Below are 19,073 nucleotides of genomic sequence, written 5' to 3' on the forward strand. Positions count from 1 at the left end.
AAAAGTCTCTGTTTTGCTGTGCCTGCTTGTTGGAAGACTTTAAAGGAAAATATTTGCTGTTTCACCAAATGAAAACCAAAATTTTAAAAATGCCACTGAAACACAAATTATGTTCCCCTTTCATGCGGGATTCTGAACACACGTGCACAACTGCAGTCAGAATCCTTGGACCGTTCCCGTCAGATATCAGCTAGAGGGAGACTTCTGTGGCTCGGAGAACAAAAACGCTCTGGGAGTGTTTTTTGTTCAGAGTGATTTGAAAAGCAATAAACAGACAATTGACATTCAGAGAAATTTCAAATGCAAAAGCAGTCTCAACATTTTCTTGAAATTGAAAAAAAAGGAATAATGAAAACCTGCCAGTGATTTTTTTTTAAATTTATTTATGGAGTTGATTTCAAGTGGGCTTAATCCCCTTTTCTTTTTGAAGGCTGGGAAAATAGTGCTCTTTTACATAACTCGTTACTCATTAGAAATGAATCCGTTTTAAAACTGGCTCTGATTAATGTGTTTTCTTTTGTTGTTTTCTTAACGTGTGTATCCCATAGTCACTTATCTAAATTCACAGTTGTGTGATACTGCAAATAAAGTTAAGGTTTATTTTTCTCCCCCCCCTCCCCCAAAACAAAATAAAACCACCAAACAAAACACTAATTTGTCAGCTAATAGAAAAAGAGAGAGAGCACTTTTCATTTAAAAAAACTGGTTTCTCTCCTCATTTTGTGCTCAGGGGAATTGGAATTAATGAAATTCTGCATTGCTATATCATGCTTTGCATTTGCTAGGACTCCGTGGTCCTTTTTGTATTTTAAGAGCCAGTTTAAAAATCAAAGAGAAATTGTGACGGTGGGGCTATTAGAGCAAATGCTTCGGGTTTTATTTTCTTTTGATAATGTGCCTGTGTAAATTAATCCTGGTGCATGTATCAATGTGTTGGTAATTGCTAGTCTGCACACACCCAAATTATATTTACAGTATAAAAATTAGCCCCGCAATCAATCTTTTTCATGTGCTTTTGAATTCTTATGATTAAGTCATTAAGTCTGTTTTAAATGTACAAACTTTCCAAATGAAAACGCATTCAATGTTGTGCTGGCATTTTTTCAGGTAATTTAAGCTTAGAGACCATGTTAACACTACCGTTTGATGAGTCCGTGGCAATGCCCGACTCACAGATGTGCAGAAAGTTTTCCAGAGAATACGAGGACCCGAAGCAAATTAAGAAACCAGAAAGCTTTTCCAAACAGAGTGTCCTTCGAGGAAAGAACATCAAAAGGGCCCCCGGAGAGGAGACGGAGAAAGAAGAGGAGGAGGAAGATCGAGAAGAGGAAGATGAAAACGGGTTGCCCCGGAGAAGGGGTCTGAGGAAAAAAAAGACCACCAAGCTCCGGCTGGAGAGAGTCAAGTTCCGGAGGCAGGAGGCGAACGCGCGCGAGAGGAACCGGATGCACGGCCTCAACGACGCTCTGGACAATCTGCGCAAAGTGGTCCCCTGTTACTCCAAAACGCAAAAACTCTCCAAAATAGAAACGTTACGCCTAGCCAAAAACTACATCTGGGCACTTTCGGAGATCCTGAGGATCGGCAAGAGACCTGATCTGCTCACGTTCGTCCAAAACTTGTGCAAAGGTCTTTCCCAGCCCACGACAAACTTGGTGGCAGGCTGCTTGCAGCTCAACGCCAGGAGCTTCCTGATGGGTCAGGGCGGGGAGGCTGCGCACCACCCCAGGTCGCCCTACTCGACCTTCTACCCACCCTACCACAGCCCCGAGCTCGCCACCCCGCCAGGGCACGGAACTCTTGAGAATTCTAAGCCCATGAAGCCCTACAATTACTGCAGTGCGTATGAATCCTTCTATGAGAGCACGTCCCCCGAGTGTGCCAGCCCTCAGTTTGAAGGTCCCCTAAGTCCTCCCCCAATTAACTATAATGGGATATTTTCCCTGAAGCAAGAAGAAACCTTGGACTACGGTAAAAATTACAATTACGGCATGCATTACTGTGCCGTGCCGCCCAGGGGTCCCCTTGGGCAGGGCGCCATGTTCAGGTTGCCGACCGACAGCCACTTCTCCTACGACTTACATCTGCGCAGCCAATCCCTCACCATGCAAGATGAATTAAATGCAGTTTTCCATAATTAATGAGGAAAATGAAAATAAACAGTGGTCATTCACCTCCCCTCCCCCCCCTGTCTAATTAAGACAAGGCAGATGCTTGTGGGCTGAGTAATTGGTACAAGTCTAAGGTGTGTCCTAGTTTCTGAAGTGTGTTTCAACTATTGTGAGCATTTTTTTATGTAATAATAAATCTTTTTCGTATGAGAACATCTTTTCCTTTCCTTTTTTGTCTGTAAAACACTGTGATTCTGTTTCCACTGGAAGGATATTCCGCTCCTGCCCCCACCCCTCACCCCCACCTTGTTTTATTTTGTTTTTAATTCACTGAATTTGTTTGAACAGCATGTCTAAAAATATACTGTTGGAGAAAGACATGCACACAGCAGATTTCGATGTCTATTTTGGTTGTACAGTAATTATAAAATTGCATGTTATGAAAATCAGATGAATAAAATGATGTGTTTATAATTATTAGGAATTATATATTATGTATCTCCGAAGGACTGAAATTTCTAAAATATCAAGAGTGTCACTAGGCTGACAATGATACTGGAAGGTGCATTTGAGGATTGTGCAACAATATAAAATGCTATGCAATTTTCTCTTTATATAGGACCAATCTAAATGCATCCAATTGGTAACTATTCTTCTTCAAGTATTTGCAGATGGGGCAACATAATATTTGGGTAGGTGGTGTCATAATTTTGCAACAATTATTTCAATCATAAAGAAAAAATTCAGCACTTGTTTTGTATTGTTCAGAAATTATCTGTAAAGGTTTGTTATCACAATGTATAATTGTGTTTTCCACCCCTTTTTTTTAAATGCAATTAAACATAGATATTTCCACTCATAAAGGACATCTATTAGCTGTGATATTTTGCATGATGCTTGTACTTTCCTGGTACACAGCTGCTTCTGTCTTCAACACTCTCCCCTCCCCAATCCAGAAATATTTCTCGATCTCAAAGTCATACAAAGATAAAACAAATTTGTTAAACAAAACGACCCAACCATTTGCAAGATTTTTTTTTTTTAAGTATCTTAAGTCAAAGAAGCGGAGCCCCGGAGGGTTAAACACCTGAGGGGAAGTAATCATAGATCCTGATGACCTTCAACTCCAGCCTAAATTCGGTGGCACATGTCCAGCAAACAACAGAGTAGGTGTTAAAAATGGAAGGTTTCGCTTGTGCCTTTTTAATAAGTTCTGGCCGATTCGTGGCTAAATTCTGTGTGCTTAAAAGTTTCTTGACAAAAGGCCGCATAAGACCTATTTTCACAGCGCCCGGGGCTAATTCTCAAAGGGACTGGGACCCTTCTGGAATAGAAGCAAGGTAGCGATGACGTCACTCAAGTTGCCCTCTCTAGCACAGGTGTGTCTCCAAGGGGAAGAAGGAGGGACAACTGAGAAGGTTGGTGAGGGCTTCAGAAGATGGATCCAGAGGTCACGGGACAGAGAGGGCCCTGAGATGGTCCCTGAGATGGAAACTGCCCGCTGGTGTCCCTGCCACCGCTGTGCCCAGACAGCTCGGGCCCAACCAGGAGAGAATGAAGGCGGCTCCTCCCTGTGCCTTTTCCTGGTGGAGCGCAGGCGGCATGGCATTGCCCATCCGCTACCCACAGTGGGCGCCCTTGGGCCAGGTTCCTGCAAGGTTGTTGGTAAGGGCTGCCCAGTGGCATGAGCACAGCTGCTAGACACCGCCCCCACCCCACCCCACACATCCCCCCAACCGCAGATAGGGAAGTGAATGCTGGGCCCCGGTTGGGTGAAACAAGACTGGGTCCTCCTTTACAGCCCCCACATCTGTAGCCTTGGGGGGTCAGGGAGGCAGCTTAGTTCCAGCTGCCCAGGTTCTGAGCTGACATCGTCCTACCTCCCCAGAGGCTTTCTGGACTTCTTAAGTCAAGGCTGCCAGGCCTGGGCCACAGTCTCGCGCACTCCAGCTGTGAGTCTCAGGGCAGTGAAGGAGGTGCGGCTGGTGCTGTCTCAGTGGGTGGTCAGAGCCCCTGTTCCTGCCCTTCCAGGGGGAAGAAGACCGATTGTACCCTCTGTGCTGGGAGGCCGCTTCCACTCAACGTCAGAGAGTTTGATTTCTTTGGTTGGGTGCATAGGCTGGAGTTGGATCAAGGTAGATAGCCCTCTGCCTCCTCTGCCTGGGGCACACACGTGAATTGGGGAGAACTTTCATTCCCTGGGTCTGCCTGCAGGACTGCGGCCTAAAACACACGCCTCAGACACTGAGTAGGGTCACGCCTCACCCCATCTGAACAAACAGCAAGCAAGTATCTGGAAATAAAAGAATGCACCTTAAAACAAAATTCTTTTTAACCAGGCCAATGCACTTATTGCTGAGAAAAGGTGCAGTCTCCCCCTCCCATACCCCAAGGTGACCAGCTGCCCTAAAGAGACAGCTTCCTGCCTGCTCAGAACTGAGTGGTTCAGGCAGCTGAGAGTCGAGAGACATCCTTCCAGGCTCACGAACGCATGTTGGACCCAGAAACGGCAGCAGGAGATGCAGCCTGCGTCTCCCTTCTGGCACTACGGGAGAGCGGACGGCAGCAGCCGGTGGTGTCTGGGTAAGAAGCAGCTTCGGATCTCAGAGCTCTGTACACAAGGGGAGCCAGCAAAAGGAGGCTTGAGGGCTGAGAGCCCAGAGACTAGGAAATCTCTTCTGTGATTTGGATGCAAGCATCCACACGAGTCCCCCACTGCATGGACTAGGTTTGCTTGTGAATCGGGACTGATCCTGGGGCATAACCGGCCTCGGGACGCCGGTGATGAACTCAGACGTGAGAATCTCCTAGCTGGGCCAAGGAGCTGCTTGCTTCCTCAGTGGGGCTCTTACTGGTTGGTTCCTGTTTCCTTGACAGTCCTGAGAAATCGTGCCCTACACTCGTGCCTCCCACTTCTCAGTATATCCCGATCTCTCATGTTCTGAAGGCTTAGGATAACTATTGTCTTTCAAAGTGATGAGGCATCTCGTTGCTTCAAAAGAAGTAGGAGGATCCTATATTTAACTGCTCCAAGTCCTGACTCTTTCTGATACCAGCATCACAGGTACCCGGCGCTGTCAAAGCTAACCTTGTCAGAGATCACCCTAGTGGGAGTGAAAGAAGTAGAGAATACAATTGGAAGTCCCTGGGTGGTGCTACGAACTGAAAGGTTGGCATTTCCAGTCTACCCAAAGGCACTTTGGAATAAAGACCTGGCAATCTACTTTGGAGAGAGAGAAAAAAAATCAGCCACAAAAAATAGTGCTGTTCTGCTCTGAAACACAGAGGGTTGCCCTGACTGGAGTCCAAGCTGATGGGTTGGTGAGTACAGCTGAGGATCAGGAAGGGTCAAAGAGAGTTGGGTGGAAACCGTGCTGCACCATGAAGCTGCCTCTGTGTTGTGGTTGCTGCTGCTGTTGTCATTAGGTGCCCAGAATTGGCTTTGACTCAGCGACCCCATGGACAACAGAATGGAGCACCACCCATTCCTGGTCCTGACCATCCTCACGACTCTTCTTCCACTTGAGCCCCTGGATGCACCCCTGGGTCAATCCATCTTGTTGAAGGCCTTCCTCCTTTGCACTGTCCCACTACGTTACCAAGCCTGATGGCCTTCTCCCAGGACTGGTCTCTCCCGATGACACGGCTAAAGGACATGAGTCAAAATCTCCTCCTCCTTGCCTCGAAGGAGCACTCTGGTTGTACTGCTTCCGAGACAGATTTGTTTGTTCTTTTGGCAGGCCAAGGTACGTTCAACAATCTCCACCAGCACCGCAATTCAAATGAATTGATTCTTCTTCTTTGGTTTTTCTTATTGAGTGTCTAACTTTCACATTGTGAGGCAATTGAAAACACTGTGCCTAGGGTCAGCTGCCTTCGGGAGAAGTGTCAAACACCCCAAAGGATAGGGGATAAGGCCCTAAACTCGTGCCTCCCACTTCTCAGTATATCCCAATCTTTCATTCTCTGAAGGCTTAGGATAACTATTGTCTTTCAAAGTGATGAGTCATCTCTTTGCTTCAAAGGAAGTAGGAGGATCTTATATTTAACTGCTCCCAAGTTTCCCCTTCCTCTTTTGTTGGCATAAGGTTTGGCTGTTTCTTTTTCTTCTTCTTTTAAAAATCTGCTTAGTGGTTTCAACAAAATACCGGCATATTAGACTCTTTCTCAAGTAAAAGAAGCTGTGATTGGTGGTTCAAGGCAGGGGTGGGTGCTTCAGGGGCATCAGCGGCCTGGGTGCTATCTGCCTGTCTCCTCCACTAGCCTTCGTGAGGAGCTTCTGTTCCCAGAGTTGCCTCATGTTCCAAGATGGCCATTGTGCCCTTATTCCAAATTGGAAGAGGGAGAGGGGATAGCCAAAGGATGTCCCACCACCTTTATCAGTCCCCTTTTTGGAATATTGATGAGAACTAGCCAAGCCTTCCACTTTGAGTTCACTGACCTGGTGTAGATTTAAGGGGAACTGGGAACTGTATATTTTTTTCAGAGTACATCATTCCCTAGAATAGAATCAAGCTACAAAACACATTTCACATGCTCACTTCGTTCAATCCAAAGAACATCACCATTCTTGGGCCCCTTATTGAGAAGATCAGCAGAGTCGTGCTATTTGCCCATGGGCACGGAGCTAATGAACCTAGCTGGACAAAGACTGTCCTCAGATTTTCTCCCTTGAGCAATATTCCACAGTCCATTAGTTGGTACCTATTATGGGTTCAATTGTGTCCCCCACCCCCACCCCACTCAAAAGATATAAAATCCTTCCCCCCTCCCCTACCTGTGAATGTTGCCTTATTTGGAAATAGGCTCTTTGAAGATGTCATTGGTTAGGACAAGGTCATGCTGGAGTAGGCTGCGCTCTAATCCCTATGTAGCTGTTTTACCTTACATAGAGAGGAGATTCGCAGAGACAGAGGGAAGACAGACGTCTACAGGAGGCAGAGATTGGCGGGAGGCATCTGCAAGCTAAGGAATGTCAAGATTGCTAGGAACCACCAGAAGCGAGGGAGGGTTTCTCCTGGACCCTACAAAGAGAACATGGTCCTGCAACACCTTGATTTCCAGACGGTAGCCTCCAGAGTGGGAGCCTGAGTGTTTTAAGACATCCAGTTTGTGCTACTTTATGAAGACAGTCCTGGGAAACAAACACTATCTACTGCCTCCTACAAGGAGCCCTGGGATGGTTATTAAGTCTGAAGTCAACCGTTCAAACCCACCAGCTGTTCCGCTAAAGCACATGAAACTGTGTGTGTTCCTGATAAAGGCAGGTGTGGAAGGGCAGAACCAAGTGTCTCCCAGGCCTACCCCAGCTAATACGCGAGACGTGGGTGGAAGTGTCAAACATCCTATATTCCATGACAACACATCCTTGAGGTTGAATCTGTTTGCTGAGCTTCTGTCTCCATGGAGACTTGCACTGTTCCAGCTGTGGGAGAGACTCTCGTTCTTCTCCTTCTCCGCCTCTTCAAGTCCAAACGAGCTTCAATGCCACCTGTAGATCCTTCTCATCCAGAACGGCATTATGCTTCTCGGAAACCACAGCCCTCTTGTCTTGAACATGTGAGCATCGACGAAATGCCCCCTGCCTTTTAAATAGGATCTATACTGAAATGGGGACAGCCCCAGATAAAACGTAAAGCACTCTGTATTTTTATATCCAATAATAGATGCTGAAAAGCCACCATAAGTTTTAGAGTTTCCAGACGTAAAGTGAGAAATGTAACACATATGTCATAAAGATTTTGGTAGAGATGGAATGTGATCTTGGATGAAAAGCACATAGCTTATTTTCTGATCCGAGTAAATAAGCAATTGATGCTAGCTACTCGCGGTCTGAACAATGAATCCTTGGAACCCGTGTGGAACAGAGTTCAACCTTGACACTCACTGGTCACCATGAGTCAGAGCTAAATGGCGGGCTGGACCGGCCTGCTCCCTCTGAGCAGTGTGAGCAGTCATTTGAAATCGCATGTAACACTCAGCACTGCTGTGCTGTGCTGTGGATTTAGTGGATTTGGTCAATATATTTTTAGTGAAGGAAAAAATAGAGACCCACACACATAGTAAAAGGCCATACTAGTCCAGGAAGCTTTGTTTAGTATAAAAGACACACGTACATAAACAGACATTAGAGAAGAAATACCTTTTACAATATTAAATGTCAAAAAATGAAATTCACCTGAAAGATCCCTGTGAAGGGAGAAGTGTATGAAAAGATGACATTGTGCCAAGGCTCTATAGACAGCTGAAGCCAGACCACACAGGGAACTTCAAAACATTTGTGGAAAGATTCTACTATCTTTTAATCCAACTTTCCCAGGAAATTTTTGAAGCTCTGTATATATCTTGCATTAAACCCAATCCCCTCAAAAAGTCGAGGATTTCCATACAAGCACCATGCCAGTCCCCAGAGTCGAATTTAGCCGTGTCACAAGAACATGAAGGTAGCATGTTAGAGATCTTCCTTCTCTCTTGAGTTTGAAGAAGGCAGCATTTTAATGAGACATTAAAAGAACCAGGCTAAGGAAACAGAATCTTTTAAATTTTTTTTCTTAATTTTGGTCAAAAATGGCCAGCAAAACATGCTCCCACTCCGTAGTCTGTAGAGATGCCGATCAAGCTCACTGGTTGTGTTCTTCACATCATGCCAACACTTTTGTTATCTCTATTCTAGATGTTTCAGAACCAGGTGTTTTGTAACACCAGGAAAGAGAGAGGGAGAACAGTACGTTCAGAGACCCAGTGTTAGGTACAGTACAAAGTAGGAACAAAAAGACTCAAAGAACCTATTAGAATCACTTGCAAGGATCCAGTCAAGTCAGGGATTTGCTGAGTCAATGATCCTCACATTTTTGGGGGCATCAAAATTGCCAAGGATCTTTTGTAAATTCCAGTTCCCAGGCTCTATCCCTATGGACTCATTGGTTACACTATTATACAATACACGTACATGCTTCAAATCCTGAAATAAGATTGATTTTGTCTTTTTTTTAATAATTTATAATTTATTATGGGTTCATGAAGTGGGGAGAGGGAGGGTGATTTTGTCTTATTAAACAGAGTATAACATCTTTGAGGCTCAATCTACCTACCTACCTACGAGTGCCTGGTAGTGCAAATGGTGAGGTTTTCCTCTAGTAACTAAAAATCTGGAGCTTCACATGTATCCAGAGATGCTGTGGAAGAAAGGTGTTCTACATCTGAAAAAGCACAGGTATTGAACATTCTGTGGAGCTCAGTTATGTTCTATACTTGAGCGATCACCTTGAGCTGGAATTGAATTCATTGCAACTGGTTTAGAAGGTTTTCTATCTATCTATCTAGCTAGCTAGCTATCATTTATATATCTATATTTTTCTATTATCTACCTATCAGCACCATGTGATAGATAACCCCCCAGCAAATCAAACTCACTGCAAGCGAGTCAGTTCAGACCCATAGAAACCCTGCAGGAGAGGATACAATTGCCCCTGTGAGTTCTGACACTGTAAGTCTTCACAGGAGTCGAGAGTCTTGTCTTTTTCCCATGGAGTGACTGGTGGTTTTGAACTGCTGATCTTGCAGTTAGCAGCCCAATGCATAGCCACTATACTTCTAAAATGGCAATGCCTTCAACCAAATCATAGAGCCTTTTACATCTAACAGACAGTTGGGTACAGATGGGTGGAAGCACACAATGGAACATAACAAAGAAGAGGAGGAATTCCAGGAGCCTATTAATTAGTATTCATGACAAGAAGAAAGCTCAAGGTCTTGACACCAGTTTCCTAGCCTTTGCAAAACAGCAGTGGCCCAGTATCACCAAAGGGGTGAGGAGATCTGCTCAAACACAATGACTGTAGATCTCTGCGGCTTTGAGTAGCCAGTGCTCTAGTCAGAGCCGAATCCTCCTACAGACGACCCAGGGATCTGGCACTGGAGACCAATGCTCCGTAACCATTTTAGCAATCGTCCTGGTTCAGCGGTGAAACAAGCCTACCCTTGCTCAGCGAAACATGCCTTGCCGAACAGTTTGCATCTATTTCTTTTCAAAATATACAACCCAAGACCAAACACACCGCCATCGAGGCATTTCTGACTCATAGCAACCCCGGTACGTTTCCGACACTATCTGTTCACACGAGTGGAAAGCCCAGTATTTCTTCCATGGAGCTGCTGGTGGCTTTGAAGTACTGACCATGCCAATCGCAGCCCCACGCATAACCAACACATCACCAGAACTCCATTTCTAAATTGAGGTGAAGTAAAATTAGACTTGAGGGCTTTTTGTGTGTTTGTGCATGAGACCATGATCAAGATGGGTAACGAACTAGGCCTGTCACTCTCCCTTTGTGGTGGGAATTCAGAATTGCTGTTCACGCTGGGAACATTGAATACAGCCAGCCTCAGGACAATATCTTAAAAGCACTATTGTGGGATAGCAATTAGTGTTGTGCATTGGACATAATGGGAAAATGGATCTGTGTGCATGTTGTACAGGATCCTATTCCTGGCTTGAGAAATGAGAGGATATCTTCCAAACAATTTGCAGTTCTTTCTCTCTGGATAATTGCAAATTGAGACATTTCAGTCGCCTATTTGTGGACTAGGCAAAGGAATCCCCATGTCACATCAAAGGGGAACTCGCTGGGGATGTAGACTGGCCAGTACCCTCGGGGGAACTGGACTTGTGATCAAGGAGAAAATAGATCAACGTCCCACTTTCCTAGAGGGACGTTTTGGAGCTCTGACCGTCATATATTGTGGTGAGTTTGTGACTCAGTGATTAATTCAGACGGTAGTAGAAACATCAATTCTTCTCACTCACACACTCAAAACAAACCCAAAACCTAGAGCATTGCTTTGGCAACTGCTATGAGCCTTCAATAATCCCCAAAGAATGTGTCTTGGCCTTCACATTTTTCTGTCTCCCTCCCTGGTAGTGTAGTGGTTACGCACTGGGCTGTGATTTGCAAGGAGGGGAGTTTGAAAGCGCCGGCCCCACCATGGGAGAAAGATGGGCTGTCAACTCCGGTGAAGAGTGACCATCTCAGAAATGCACAGAGGCACTTCTACCCTGTCCTCTAAGGTCACTATGAGTCCTCATTGCCATGATGTCCGTGATCTTATGACTTGGGGTTGGAAAAGCGTAGGACTCAATTAGAGAAGTTTTCTTGTCCATTCAACAAGAGTGGGGGTCCTTTCTCTGATGACCCATTCATTGCTCTCGGGCTAGTCAGTGAGAGCGCAGTAAGGAGGAGAAGGCAAGCTACCTGTTTCCGTAAGATCCATAAAGCCAAACAGCTGTTCTCTGAGGATAAGGAGCCCGTGTGGTGTAGTGGGTTACATGATGGGCTGCTAATCCCAGGGTCACCAGTTCAAAACTACCACCTATTTTCCACCTGTTTTTCAGGAGACAGATGAGGCTTTCTACTTCCATAACGATGTACAGTCTAAGAAATCCACATGGGCAGTTCTACCTTACTCTCCAGGGTCTCAATGAGTCAAAATCAACTCGATGACATGTTTAAGTTTTTGAGATTAGAGATTAGAAGACAGGAGCTAGATGAGTAAAGGACTACAAATCAGTAAATCCAAACATGAGTAGGGAAGACACAAATGGAGGCGTTCTCAGCTCTGCCTGAGCACAGCCACGGAGAGCAGAGGCATCTCTTGGGTAACAAGGAGAGGAAGGTGGAAGGTAGAAGCAGGTATTCTGGCCCTCTCATCATTATTCCCTCCCAGATGAAAGGTGCTGGCCTCAGAGTACCTCTTAAACCCTTCCCTGTAGAGAGGCAGTGACTTCCTCTTGTTTGAAAATATTGGTGGAGTTGGGTACACTCAGCTCAGCTCGGCTCCTCCTCTTTTCCAGCCAGCTTTCTCTGGTGTGTTCCTCACTGCTCTTGGTTAGGTAACGGAGAGCAGTAGGCGTGCAGCAGACCAGGTCTTTTGTGATGATCTGAAACAGCCTGCCCAAAGTTCGGTTAGCAAGCCCATGTAGCTCACAGGCTAAATGACGTTCTCTGGTCTCAACTATAACAATGACAATATTGAGCTTTGGTTTCCTTACCTCTTGCTTCTAATTTCATTAATCAACTGAACACAGGGAGGGAAAGGCACGCTCATTGTGCAGCTCCACCTTTAAGACTCTCATGAAAGAGAATTTCAAGTAGGAAAGTTCATTTCGAGAGTGTTGCTGCAGGTGTTGGTGAATCAGCTCCTACTTCTGGCCACCACACGTGAGCAGAATGAAGGTTGCCTGGCCTGATCTGTGGTATGCTCAAGTCTTTCGTGCTGCTGCAAAGAGAGGGGCAGGTGAAAGCACTTTCAAGAACTGCAAGTTCAGGTGACATAGATGTGTGATATCAAGCAGGGAAAACAGCCTGGACAGCCTTGTCGATCTACAGAGGATGTGCTGGAGGCTCTTATCCAGAGGAGCCACCTGCAGATTTGTATTTAGAAGCATTATTGTGTAAGGAAAGTGAAGAGGAGATAGCTGCAGTGAAAGTTGATAGTGAGGATAGAAAAGAGGGAGAGGCCTAAGGAATGATTGACAGAGGAAAGCAGAAATACACACCACCTGCATCGGGGAACTGAGGAAGTGGGGAGAGTCTGATGGGGAGTCTCCACACTGGTGGCCTGGATCAGGCACGCCAGGGTTGGCCCAGTTAAAAGAAATTCCATTTTGAACACGTAGAGCTGATTGAAGGCCTTGTGACGAGTCCAGGCCCAGGTTGATAAAAGGTGAGTTCAGAAGACAGGTGTAAGCTGTAATGATAGAGTTGGAAGGTGTTGGGGGCAGAGAGGAAGTGAGTACAGGAAATGGGAGCCCAGACTCAAAGGAAAGCATTCCAAGAGAGAATACACAATCCTTCTTGTTTCCCCAAAGCCCCCGCGCTTCAGTGGTAAGTACCCCACAGGACAGGGTCTCCACTTGCAATTGGAGTTCCTTCTCCTGGTTTCTGAATGCAAATATTAAAGGCCAAGTAGACAAATGAAAAATATGGTTCCTGATTGCAGGAGTTAAGAACAATATTATAGCATTTTTGTCAACATTTCTTGGTTGTAAAGTGGTGTCATAAAATCCGACATACAAGAAAGGGAAAACAAAAGAAAAAAAGGCCCAATTCCAATCCCCTTCCCATCACCGAAATCAATTTAAGAATTGACCCTACAGAATGTGTTAGGCTCATTAAATATCAGTATCTGTATAGTGAGTCTTCAAAAGTAATGATTATGGCTATAATTTGGGAAGGACTTTTGGAATTTGGGGCAAGGCAGTTCCCACTTTTCCCATGCAGAATGCCCCTAGCAGTGTTTTTTTCCAAGACAAGCTGGTTTCTCCTTTGCCATCTCCTCCTTCCATAGCCAGCCCGTATTTATCCAGGAAATGCCAACTAATCTTAATATTATCCCAAATCAAATATAATTAGGAAGAAAAATCTGTAGCCAAAAATAAAATTACAATGCATTTGAAAAGTCATATGTACATACTTAACTATATTATTTGTGAATTAGGCTTTTCATACACCGTTCCCCATTCTCAGAGGGCCTCTTTGACGTAGAACTTAAGAAAATGGAGAAATTGGCCATCTGCTTAGTTGACACCACCTCCCGGCCCCCAACCTAATAGCTGCAAAGCTGCTTCCCACGGAAGAAAAGGGAAACGAATAGCTATTGGATCTATTGCATGATCCGTACCCTGTTACACTTACTCATATTGCCCCTCATGTTTCCCTCCCAACAGAGCAGGGAATGGGTTGGGTATGAGGATTCCCCTTGAGAGTTGAAGGTAGAGATTCAGAACAGTTAAGCAACCTGCTCAAATTCAAATCACCAAACAATGGTGAATCTGGTCTTCAGCCCAGGTGGGCTGATCAGCAGCCTCATCATCGCCGCCTGAACCTTGCCTCACCCATAGAATTACAGGACCCCAACGAAACCAAGCCTACCGCTTTGGATCGGTGCTGATTCATAGTCAGGCTGCAGTACAGAGCAGACCTGCTGCAAAGTGGGTCCAAGGCTGCAATCTTCACAGAAGCCACAGAAGCCGACGGCCACATCTTCTCCCCACAGAACCACTGGTGGATGGGCATGGGCAGCCTTTCAGGTTGCAGCCTGGTGTGGAATTCATGCTCCACCAGAGTTTCCAGAGAATGACTATAGCCCGCACTTCATAAGACTTCTTTGAGACGACCTCATCTAAGGCTTCCCGTGTCGTTTCTCTTTGGATTCTAAAGCACCTCTGTTGGTGGTATCGGCAGCCATTGAGTCCCTTTCTAAGTCATGGCCACCCTGGGTGTGTCTGAACAGAATGGAGAGTGGCAGGTGGCTCACCCTGCCTTCCTTGTGCTTCCTTACTAATATGTGGTGAACAATTTCACATTTTTTTCACCGCACCCAATATTCTGCTTCTAGGTATGGCTGGCGTCTGCCTCCCTCCCAACCAGACAGCACCTTCATGCAGAATCAAAGCCTCTTTTCAAACAGGGATGGAGCACCCAGTAGGCAAGGTAGGCAGGGGCTCATTCGTGCTTACTTCCTAATCTAGAGTGGACAGGCTCACCTGTGTTTCACCACACCAAGGGTCAGTAAGAGAGCACAGATAAACCTGTGCGGCTGAGAGTTGTCTCCCTAGGGTTTTCCATGGCTGGGACCTTCCAGAAGTGGATGGCCAGGCCTCACAAGATGGCCCTGAGGGGGTTTGCACTGACAACCTGTCAATACATTTACGAGTGCTCAATCAAGTGCACCTCCTGGGAACTTTTATACAAGTTGGAGGGGTGGGAATAACTGTTCGCCCCCTTTGGAAACAGAGCTCAGGGTCACACTGTTGATATGAATAGACTCACACTGTAAGCACTATCATCAAGTCAATTCCAACTCCCAACAATCCATAGGACAGGGTAGAAGCACCCTCATGAGTTTCCAAGTCTATAACTCTTTCCTGGGGTAGAAAGTCCAGTCTTTCTTCCAAATAGTGGCTGGTGATTCCAAACCACAATGCACAACCTGTGCTCCTAGTGGAAAGAAAAGTCTATCCATTCAAACTACCACCCGGAGTAACCCCCCCAGGCAGCCTCACATAAGAGAATCAACCATAATTCTCAAGGTCTTGCACAGACAATACAGCCTGGTGAGGTTGGTTGTACCAGGGGAGAGAAGCTATAGGATAAAGATGAGTTATCTTTATGGGCAGAAAATGTTTGCCACCTTCAGTTTCCCTTGGCTGTGCCAAGATAGTGGTGGTTAGTGGGTAAAGACACATCGCTGGGTATCAATGGGGTTGTAGCGCTTGGGCAAAATCGTCCTTTCTCTAGAAATATGTGGTGGTAGGGAAAACAGTAAATGAACTCTTAAGCTTTCAAAATGATAATCTAGCATTACTTAAAAGTCTACAAATTTTCTCTAAATGTATTTAAATCTTACCAGTGAACATGATGCTGGTTATTAAAAAGTAATTCTGGAGAAATTAGCTTGCAGCTACAAAATTAATATAATTCATTTATTACTTGCAGCCACAAATCAAGATGCTGTTAACACTGCTATACACAATTTAATATGCACAGTAAGTTTCCATATGGCTTCAATTTTAGGTCTCTGGTCATTCCAGGGAATCATTTACTGAATAGCCCAGCATGTCCACTCAGAAACCCTTGACCTAACCAAAGCATGAAAGATGGGCTTTCAATCCAGGGAATTTAAGGTTTGGTTTATTTTTTATATTATCATATTAAACAAGTATATATATATATATTAAATAGGTTGCTAAAATAGGTATAGAAATTTAGTAATGAAGTACAAAGGACAGTCAATTGTCAATGCCAGCAAAGACCATTCTTTTGCCCACAGCATACTGACAAGTTCCCTTCTTTTTATTTTATTTTATTATTCTGTTAATAAGGATGAAGAGGCTGTGGAGAAACAAACACGTATACATATCAGATTTACAAGTAGTTAAAAATGTTGCCCTATAAGAAACTTTCAGAGTTCCACATCATCCTGTCAGATTAATACATTGTGTGTCAGAGTGAGGTTTCCTACCTCCATTTAAAAAGAGTTCAAGTTGCTCTAGTGAAAGAGATCTACCGTCTCTCTGTCAGTGTGTTCTACTGTGGGAACTTGCATGTTGATATGATTCTGGATGCTAAGCCAACAATATTTCAAATACCCACAGGGTCACCCATGGTGGAGAGGTTTCTGTAGAAGTTCCAGATTAAGACACTCCAAGAAGTAAAGCCTAGTGTTCCACGTCTCCAGATCAGTCAGTATAGAACTACCTGTTCGTCATAGAGCTATGAACAAGCTAGTGCTGCTGGATGGGCACTCCTCTTGGGTTAGTGGCTTATCATAGGGATTGAATCAGTATGTTTGAATGGATGCACCTCTGACACACACTTTTCCTGATTTAAACCACGCAGCACCCCCATTCTGTTCAAATGAAGGGATCGTGTTCTATGTGTAGGTTCCTCATAATTACCATCAAGTGTTCTGCAATCCCCATTGTTGGTCATGCTCTTTATGTTGTGTTATTAACTGAGAGGCTGGCCTATGTGAAGAAGAGAGCTCCAGTATTGGAGGAAGATGCATCAGACACAACTTGCAGTGTACACGTGACTTCACCTTGCTTTCTGAAAGCTCAGAAGACTTGGCATGCGTACTGATGAAGAACCGAGCTACAGCCTTCAACATGGGTGACTCCTTAGCATCAACAAACCCAAACATCCTCACAATGGATCAATAAACAGCAGCATGATGAGTAGAGACAAGATTAAAGCTGTCAAGGACTGTATTTAACTTGGACCCACAGCCCATGCCAAGTAACAGTAAACCCAATGCTGTCTTAAATTGGGCAAATCTGCTGCAAAAGATCTCTTTAAAATGATGACAAGCAACGATGTGACTTTGATAACTAAGGTGCGCTTGAGCCCAAACCATGTCTTTTTTTTAAATCGCCACCTATGTATATGACAGTTGCACAATGAATAAGAAAATGCAAGAAGACTTGGTGCCTTTGAATTGTGGTGTTGGTGAAGCATGCTGAATAAGCCACGGACTACCAGAAGATTGAACAAAATCATCTTGAAGAAGCATGGCCGGGATCTTCCTCAGTGTCATGGTTGACAAGACTTCCTCTCACATATTTTGGATGGGACGTCGGGCTGGCCTGTCCCTGGAGAAAAACATTGTGCTCAGTAAAGTAGTGGGACAGGAAAAGGAGGACACCCCGCAATGAAATAGATTGACTCGTTGGCTACAACAATGGGCTGAACATAGGAAGGACGGTGAGCGTGGCGATGTTTCGCTCTGTTGTGAGTCACTGTGTCCAGGACTGACTCGGTGCTACCTAACAACAGAAGTGCCCTCACGCTTTACAAACCCACTGTCCATCGAGTCCGATCAGACTCATAAGACCTGATGTAGGGCTACCAAGACTGCACATCTTTACAGGAGCCAATAGCCCCGATTTCTCCCACTGAGCAGCTGGTAGGTTTCCACAGCTGAACTTGCAGTTAGCAATCCAATGAGTTCAGCCCAAAATAGACAGTGGCTGCAACAATGGACTTGAGCCTACTAATGGCTGTGAAGATGTTGCTGGCCTGGGCAGCATTTCTTTCTATTGTGTATGTGGTTAACACAAGTGAGCGCTGACATGGAAGCAGCAAACAAGAACCACAAATGGGAGTGTGTTAGTCCGGGTTGACTAGAGAAACAAATCCAGAGACATGCATATGTGTGTAATAGAGAGCTTTATATCAAAGAGTAATTGTGTATTGAGAAGACATCCCAATTCAATCCAGATCAAGTCCATAAGTCCAATAATAGCCTATATGTCTGATACCAGTCTAATTTCCTCTTCAGACTCATGCAACACATGCAATGACTCCGAGTGTAGGAAGATCGCAGGCCAGTGTGTGGAAAGTCTTTTTGATCCAGTGGTGGTGGAAATATCAGCCTTGGTGTGGCTCCTCCAGCTCCAGGGTGGGCTCTGGCTCTAACAGCACAGTTCCATGTATCTTGTCAGCAGGAAGACGAAGCAGAGTGTGTCTCCTGCCTCCAGAGAGGAATACAGGCCTTCCCAGAATCCTCAGGAGAAGGCCATGCCCACACAGAGGCATTATTGGCTATGACCTGATTGACAGACTAGACTCCACCCCTGTGAAAGTTGATATGAGGTTACGTAACCACCGCAGGAAATGATACACACGACTGGCCTGACTTCAACAGAGAAATGTATGCACTCATTATCCCTCATGTTTCAGACCCAAAAGGAACACCTCAAACCACACCTACTGCCACGCGTCCATTCTCATTCACAGTGACTGCATGTGACAGAGAACTGTCCTTTGGGTCTCTGAGACTCAAGACCTCTTTCTGGGAGCAGAAAGCCTCATCTTTGACCCTTGGAGTGGCTGGTGACTTCCAACTGATGACCTTGTCATTAGTAGCCTGACACATAACCAACGATGCCCCTAGGGATCCTTAAAACAGAGCGATCCAACTGAAAACATAGAGGATACATTTCTCACCTGTGTGTTCTTTCCTCGGGACCTTGTGTTACATGAGTTACATCTACAGAGTTTTTCAGCATGGTACAGAGGGTGCCTGCTGTTCTTTCTTAACCACCCCACTAGGAAGACCAGACCAATTCAGCCATTTTCCCACCAGGATTTGTCCTGGGTAGGATTTCTTTGACAGTCACGGTGAAGTCTGCACAGGTCATGACACTTCAGTCTATAATCTTGTCAGAGTCTTTTACTGATACCTTTGAGAGTAAAATTGAGAAGGAAACCTATGATTCAGAAACCCTTTTTATTCTGTTACATGTGGGGGTGGCAGGGCAGGGAAGAATGGAGCTGAGACTACAGAAAAATGTAGAAGTTGCTCTTCTTCATACCCGACAATGGTGCTGTCGGTAGAGAAGAGAACAAGGCTGGATAAGGGAAGTCATCCCGCAGTGCTCCTTGTCCCAGGCTTTGTCTT

The 19,073-nt window shown here is 45.2% G+C and overlaps 1 protein-coding gene across 1 annotated transcript; it reads left to right on the forward strand.

Annotated features, from left to right (window-relative positions):
- The first annotated feature begins 1,127 nt into the window (after positions 1–1,127).
- Positions 1,128–2,141, forward strand: NEUROD6 (neuronal differentiation 6). Its single transcript, XM_075557558.1, has one exon. It carries the CDS (start codon positions 1,128–1,130, stop codon positions 2,139–2,141), a length of 1,014 nt encoding a protein of 337 aa, XP_075413673.1.
- The last annotated feature ends 16,932 nt before the right edge of the window (positions 2,142–19,073 follow it).

Source organism: Tenrec ecaudatus, chromosome 9 (genome assembly GCF_050624435.1).
Source record: "Tenrec ecaudatus isolate mTenEca1 chromosome 9, mTenEca1.hap1, whole genome shotgun sequence".
Classification (NCBI taxonomy): Eukaryota; Metazoa; Chordata; class Mammalia; order Afrosoricida; family Tenrecidae; genus Tenrec; species Tenrec ecaudatus.

Coding starts and splice junctions, on each gene's coding strand:
- NEUROD6 (XM_075557558.1), top strand. CDS start 1,128: ATGTTAACACTACCGTTTGATGAGTCCGTGGCAATGCCCGACTCACAG.